Source organism: Poecilia latipinna, unplaced genomic scaffold (assembly GCF_001443285.1).
Source record: "Poecilia latipinna isolate Pla-1442-1.1 unplaced genomic scaffold, P_latipinna-1.0 Scaffold1471, whole genome shotgun sequence".
Taxonomy (NCBI): Eukaryota; Metazoa; Chordata; class Actinopteri; order Cyprinodontiformes; family Poeciliidae; genus Poecilia; species Poecilia latipinna.
This window is the reverse complement of record NW_015114087.1, coordinates 93,465-101,325: the sequence shown is the minus strand read 5'-3', so window position 1 is coordinate 101,325 and position 7,861 is coordinate 93,465. Positions and strand designations below refer to the sequence as shown.

Sequence of the window (7,861 nt, the reverse complement as noted above, 5' to 3'; positions counted from 1 at the left end):
TTTTTGGAGGTACCGTCTTAGCCATATTATTCAACTTAAAAATGTTTAACTTTGTGCTTTAGCATGCAAAAATATTTTTTTAGAAGACATTTAGAACAATATTAGTAATTTAGAATAATTATTAAAATTTTGTTGGTAGATTAATATGAAACAAAATGCGAACACTAAAAACGACCCTTGTGAAATAAAAAAAACCTCCTCCTCTTGTGCGGATCAGTGAAAGTCGAAGCTTTTAAGGCGAAAAAGCCTGAGAGAAAACAGAGCTGTCCAGAAAAACCATTCATTCTGGGAGAGAGCGCTTCTTCCATGAAACGCTTCAGCATCAAGACAAGAAGGCATTACGACTGTCTGCAGGGTAAAGGGCCGAGAGCTGATGAGACGACTTTTCTCTCAGAGAGCGAAGGGCTTTGACATCATCATCATCAGGCTGTCAAACAGAACCCGCGGGCCGGGTCGAGTTTAACTAAAACAGCAATTACCAGAGGGCTAAAATGCAGCAGAGAGTTAATGAGGCTCAGACCTGTTTCCTGGAGGAGACCGCCGTCTTCGGACGACCCTGCCGGGCCGTTCTCGCGGCCTCCGATGTTTCGCGGCAGCTCCTTCGCAGCGTGGTGGCGCTGGTTTCGGTGTGGCTCGGCAGAGGGCTGGGGAGGGACAAACAGCCAAATACAGGAGCTTTACTGGCGTAGGAGCAAAACAATGACGACCCTAAACTAAACACAACACCGTGGCCTTTTATTCAGGTTATTTGTCTCTAATGTTACCATATATTTGAAGTTTAAAACAAGCAAAAACAGAAGAAGTATGAAAGGGAAAAGGCTCCTCCATAGCCCTGTGTTTCCCTCAAACTGCAAATGGCAAACAGCATCAGGTCCTGGTAATGGGACACTAATCACAACGGCAGTAACTTTGAAACATTGGCTAGTGTTTCTCTAATTATTTGCATTCAATTTGGGCTAATTGAAAAACGGACAAAGCCACTGAGATTGGTCTGCAGGGCTATTTGATGAGCTCATTACTCTTCTTAAAGGGTATTGTGAATTAGCAGTGTCTGGTTCCAAGCGGTTCTGTAGCGTAGCAGGAAACAACTGGCCAGATGTGTCTCTGAAAGGTGTTATTGCTATATCAGAGGTACAACCTCTCGAGTCTTTGTTGGTCACTAAAAACCCTCAAAAGCAGCAGTATGAGTATACACAGGGAAGGATGTGGCACATCACTATGGACAGACAATGTCCCAATCAAAAACAAACCATTTGGTGTTCACTTGAACATCAGTTGAACTTCCTCATGGTCTGATGAGAAAGATCAAACCGTTTGGAGAAGTCAAGGTGCCTTTGACCAGTTCAGCATGGTGGTGCTACCATAATGCTGTGTGGCTTTGTTAATCCCAGTGGTACCAGTGATTTCCACAAAGTTTTCATATTCATTTTACCTCAAATTAGCTCCACAGCATATCAAATTGATCAAAGATCATTACAATATCAATATGTGAAGAACTATATTTGCAGTTGACTTCTTGAATGCAATATTTGGGAGGCTATAATATTTTAAAGGTGGTATATTATTATTCTTTGAACATAATAGTATCGATCTATGGGCTGTACAAAACATGTTCAACACATTTTTTTTGCACAAAATCATTCTTAGATGATGAGATTTTAGTCCAGTTAGTTCTACTTTCAGAATGAGCCGTTTCAGGGCGTCTTGTCACTTTAAATCCAAATAAGCTGCTGCTGGTGATGCCCTCCCACGCCCAGATCAATGTTTTCACTCACACTTGAAAACAGCTGCAAACAGGTGTGCAATTATACAACCGTACATCTTTGACTTCTGGATGGTAAGTTGATTTCCATCAGCCATTATAAAATAAAACCAGCTGCCCAAACCTGCTGGAATTCTGCTGGGGTTGCTGGGTAACGGGGCTGGGCTTGGCCGGGTTTGCTAGGTAACAGGGCTGGGCTCGGATGGGGTTGCTAGGTAACGGGGGCTTGGCTCGGCCGGGGTTGCTAGGTAACGGGGCTGGGCTCGGCCGGGTTTGTTAGGTAACAGGGCTGGGCTCGGCTGGGGTTGCTAGGTAACGGGGCTGGGCTCGGCTGGGGTTGCTAGATAACAGGGCTGGGCTCGGCTGGGGTTGCTAGGTAACAGGGCTTGGCTTGGCTGGGGTTGCTAGGTAACAGGGCTTGGCTCGGCTGGGGTTGCTAGGTAACGGCGCAGTGCTCTCTGTGACTTAACATTCCAGAGGGTTTTATTTCTACATAATGGGTATTATGAGACTAAAGTCATATTACAATTTTATTTTCGTATTATTATGACTTTATTCTCGAATTATTTCAACTTTATTCTCAACTCTATGACTTTACTCTCATATTATTATGACTTACGCTTTTATTATTTTGACTTTAATCCCATAATACTACGATTTTATTCTTCTATTATTTCTACTTTATTCTTGTGCGAGTTTATTTTCAAAATTTTACGCCTTCATTATAATTATTTTATTTTATTTCTTATTAGTATGACCCTAACACTCTGTTGTAATTTCAGGTTTTACTGTGAAAGTGTTATTTATGCAAGTATTTTGTCATTTTTCTTTAGTGAATAAACTGTCATTTTTAACAGCATTTCTGTCAACTCCATCTGCTTTTGCGCGCTCTACGCCTACCTGAGGTAGAGCACCCGCGCTATCAGGCCGTACAGCACGATGGCGAGGAGCAGCGGGATGACGTAGAAAATGGCGAAGTCAATGAGGTAGATGGGGAGGTAGAGCTCCCGTTTCACTCGGTAGCCACACTGCACATGTCCGTCCTGGCCGACCTGCACATCAAACACAGACATGGCGGAGATAAAAACAAAACCAGCTCCAGCCCTCGAAGCTGCATGTAATAATGGTTCACATCTCAACATAATAATACTGCTCTCAGACGAGGCTCAGGGCTCTTAAGCAGCCCGCAATTTAAGCAGCATTTGAACAAAACAGGTCGTAAATGTTTCACCCGCCTGCTGCGGACTCCTGTCTGTGATAAAATACAGCATCTTCCTGTAATAGCTGAGTAAATAAGCCTGTGATTCAGCACTGTATAAATAAGTTTATGCCCCACACTCTCATTCTGTGTATTATTAGTTCGACCTCATGATGGTCAGAGTAAACAAAGGCCTCAGGCTTGCCTCAGCCTTCCACCCATTCATTACTATAAAACGCTACGTTACCACAAGAGCTCATGATAAATGCCATATTTGTTACAAAAAAAATCAACTCATGCAAAATGCTTCACAAAGAATGGGTCAAGATAAATAAAGTGAAAGCTAATGTGGTCTTTAATAACTTTGGCAAATGCAATAAAAAACAACTAGTAATAAATATTATAAAAATAAATGCAGATTTGAGCAATTTTTCTGATTTTTTTAATTAAATAATTGCACTAAATAGCCACAAAATAATCATTCCAACACAGCTAGTAGTTCTTTTTTTTGTCATTAAGTTGGAAACTATGTGCTTTTGCAGAATCCTATACAGGCCAAGATTGTGTTTCAAGACAAGAATATTTTTTCAAAGCTTTTTTAGCTCTAATGGCCTTTATTTGAAAGTGCCAGGCCAGGAGAGCAGGGCAATGAGGGTGAGGGAAGACATGTGGCAAAGGTCACCAGGCCAAGATTCGAACCTGCGACGGCCACGTTGAGGACTAAAGCCTCCTTAAGTTTCTGCGCCACCACAGCACCCAACAGACAAGAACTTTGACTTCAATTCCAGGCGCTCAAGTTGTACAGACAAAAGGTTTAAACATATAAACTTTAAGGGATTTTCGACCAACATCAACATCCCATAGGAGAATTTTCTTTTCATCGTTCTTTGCATTAAAACCCAAATACAAAAATAGAAATAAAACCATCATTCTTAAAACACAAGAACACATTTTATACAGTAGATAGATACCAATCAAAAATTATAGGCAGTTTTAGGCAATGTTTGCATCCCTAAACAAGTTTTATTTAGCTGGACTGAAGGTACAATGAGTCTATTATAAAGGTTTCAGATCCATGTTGTAGATGAAAACTAAACAGAAGGTATTTTAATCCTTTTATTAAAAACTAGCTCCACCCTTCCTGATTCTACATTAAGAATTTAAGACTTAATGTTTCAATACTTAATGTAGCAGCCAGAAACTGTATGTCTGCACGTTTTTTCTTGTCCAACTGATTGTTTTGTTTGTTTTTTATTAAAAACCTGTTTGAAATAAATGAATAAATGAAATGAAAAATGAAAATGTAAAATTTATTCTGGCATTTAACAAATAGAAAAAATTTTATCATCCTAACTGACCTAAAACGGGAAAATTAAATTTTTTCTCACTGATTTTACGTCCATGTGAAAAAATCAGAGGTGGGCAGAGTACCCAAAAATTTTACCCTAGTAAGAGTAAAAAGTATTTGGTAAAAAGTCTACTCAAGTACTGAATAAATTATCAAATTATCAATCATTTCATTTTTTAAAATTACATCATCAGACGGATCAAAATATAAAATTAAGTGAAAATTTTGGTATTTTAAGGACAAAAATGACAATAATTCATATAAGTAACAGAAATGACAAAATCATGCTAAAAAACTGTCCAAATCATTATTTTAATATAAAACTTATAAGACTTTAACCTGCAGTCGGTGTTTGTGTCTGGTGAATTTTTGGTTAAAAAAATCCAGAAATTACTCAAGAGTAGAGATACTTTGTAATAAATTAATCAAGTAAAAGCAAAAAGCACAGAATAGTAAAAATACTCCTAAAAGTGTTTTGTTTTTTTTTCAAAAAAGTTACTCAAGTAAATGGAACTAGTTACTACCCAACTCTGGAAAATGTGCATCAGTGTATGTAAATGTCTGCTTCAGCAGTAAATATGGATTTAGTTAATCAATCATCCTGACCGATCTGATAAATAACGGTTTCTACTAAAGTGGTAATGTGTCTCATCGTCTGTCGCTCTGCTGATGATTGACTCAACGCCAGACACCTGAGTCCCAACCTCTTCACAGAAACGGGAAAGTCGCCACTGCACCTGCACCAATCGGATCAAATCAGCTCTGTTCTCCTGACAGGTCTGACGGGACGCCCAGTGGATCCACGGATCAGATCCAGAACCACCCAGCGGTTCTAAACGTGAAATAAAATTACTGTCTTTGTATACAAACCAGAAAAGGTGGGAATTTATTGTATCGTTTATCATTTATCGTGATAAATTTCTGATCATTTCTGATCATGATGACATTTTGATTCATCATGCATCGTTGGGATTGTTACTTTTTCTCCACTGTTTGTTCATAAAGGTGTATTAATAAAGATTAATAAATTCAAATCCAGGTTCTGGGTGCAACATATTTACAGAAAAAGAAGATTGTTTTTTATCTTAACTGCAAAATGTACATATTTTTTATAGTTTTGGCTTAATTACTGCTCTGAATGTGTTGGGATTTTTTCATCAATTGGCCATTTTGAGCCTATACTCCAATTAACAATTAATCGGTTACTAGTTGACAATTATTTCAATAATCGATCCATCACGATTAATCTGAATAATCTGATAAATCATTTCAGCCCCAAACTCTTTCAAAGATTGAAAAATTACTAGAACTAATTTCTAAACTGTATGGAAAGTACACTAGGGCTGGGTTATTTATCGTATTATCATTTATTGTGATAAATTTTTGATCATGATGTTAATTTTGATTTATTGTTGTCACAATAAATTCAAATGAATAATGTTTAAAAATACCTAAAACTCTCCTTATTGCTGGGATCATTTTCACAATTTTTCTCCACTGTTTGTGCAATAAACATGTTTCAATAACTATAAACAGTCAAAAATATGATTAGAACCAGTTACTGTGTGCATTTTAGTTATTCAAAACACACTTATGCTTCTCATATTAAACCTGTTTGGGAATATGTAATATAATAGTCATTTTAAAGTTACAGTCAACTTAATAGCAGGAGAGAAACACATTTTATGGTTTAGAGTTGCTGTTTTTGTTAATTTTCATGGTTATAAAATTACCTAAAAAAAGCTGTAATATATAGCTATAATCACTTTTATTGTTATCACAGCAGTATCACAAATTAAATGATGGACTTTCATTAGATTTAAGTCCATATCGCTCATCCCTACCAACCAGACCTGCAAAAATTGTCAGAAAATCAGATATTTTCTATTATTTCCTAACCTGAATGTCCACCAGGAAGAACCACAGCATGCAGTAGACGCAGGTGAAGATCCAGACGCCGGTTATGATCCGCTTCGCACGCGACACTGTGCACACCGTCTGAGCCTTGATGGGATGGCAGATAGCAATGTACCTGCAGGTGGGGAGCAAACACAAGGTCAAAACAGGTTCAGGTTTTTTATTTATTTTATTCCAGTAAAGTAGACGCCACTCAGCCGTTAATGCAGCAGAATCAGAGTGCTGTTCGGAAGCCTTTTCTTTCATTATCCGAACACACAGGTGGCGTTAAAACTGAAACTGCACACAGAGGTCACATCATTACGAGGTGCCTGTCTTTAATCCCTTGAGCCTGGCAGAGCAGAGAGGCGGGAATACGGCTTGGGATTGGATGTATGTGAGGGGATTCATGGTTTAATCATTTCTCAGGTTCTCCATGGAAGTCCCCTCAGCAGATCCACACTCTGTTATTAAAACACAACCTGATGTGAGTGTCAGGAACGAAACTGAGCAAATGTTACCAGGTGGGTGTCTAAAAATAAAAGCGCTGAGGTTGAGAGCTTGAACAATTACAGGATGAGAGAGAAAAAGAGATTTTGAGTCAAAACAGGATCATAAGTGTCTTATTTAACAGGATGTGGGGGAAAGTACACACAAAGACTGAATTATACAGCTTTAAAAGTTTAATGAGGACAAAGTTAGGCAGAAAATAAAACAACAAACCAGAAAATAAAAGATAAAAGCTACAATAACAATATTGTTTTAATTTTTTTATTATTTTAAAGAAAATTACTAAATATATACATGTATTGCATTATGATCATTAACAAGTACAAAACTTTGCTCTCTGTCATCATAATAATGGAGCAACTATAGATATTATTATTGTTATTAATAATAACATGTACTATATTGTCCATATAGTACATGTGAAAATATATATTCATATTATGCATTATATATTATTATGAAATAATAATAATAATGCATTATTATTAAGTAAATAACTTTACTATTTATGCTGCGATAATAATAAAAATAATTACTCAAATATTATATACGTTTATTTGTCATTTATTTATTATTTATTTTAGTTTTATTTATTTATTATTTATGTATTTTTTATTCTTAAGACATAAATAAATAAAACTGATACAACTGTCACTACCAATCATAATTGTTTGTAATGTATTTATTTTATGTAAGCAATTTAACTAAAAAATGTCCTAAAAATTAAATCATGATAATAATAAAAATGAACCTTTTGTTACCATTTATTATTATTTTTCTTATATTAACATTAAAATAAATAAATTAAAAATAAAAGTCAACACTGTGAAGTTAGATGTCGGGTCTCTGATTAAATAAAATAAACATTTTCTCATCAGATGCTTGCCATCTGGTATCCCTGAAACGCCGTCGCTGAACGTTATGAAGTCAAATCCCTCACTACGTTACAGAGTAGGACAGTGAGCCGTAACATAATCACATAAATATCTTCCTCAGGACATTTAACTCAACACGCAACCAAATGTTTTGGCTCAGATGAGGTAAATACGGCGCGGGGTATAGAGTACGGTGGGGGGTATAGAGTACGGCGCAGGGTATAGAGTATGGCGAGAGTACGGCGAGAGTACGGTGAGAGTACGGCGCGAGT

The 7,861-nt window shown here is 37.0% G+C and overlaps 1 protein-coding gene across 1 annotated transcript in view; it reads right to left on the bottom strand.

Annotated features, from left to right (window-relative positions):
- trhr2 (thyrotropin releasing hormone receptor 2) overlaps positions 1–7,861 on the bottom strand; it is a 42,808-nt gene that overhangs the window by 17,526 nt on the left and 17,421 nt on the right. The window contains exons 3-5 of the mRNA XM_015057551.1: positions 6,208–6,340; positions 2,663–2,814; positions 521–644 (exon numbers count right to left, since the gene is read on the bottom strand). Of these exons, the coding sequence (XP_014913037.1) occupies positions 521–644; positions 2,663–2,814; positions 6,208–6,340 (409 nt within the window). The remainder of the gene's footprint in view (positions 1–520; positions 645–2,662; positions 2,815–6,207; positions 6,341–7,861) is intronic.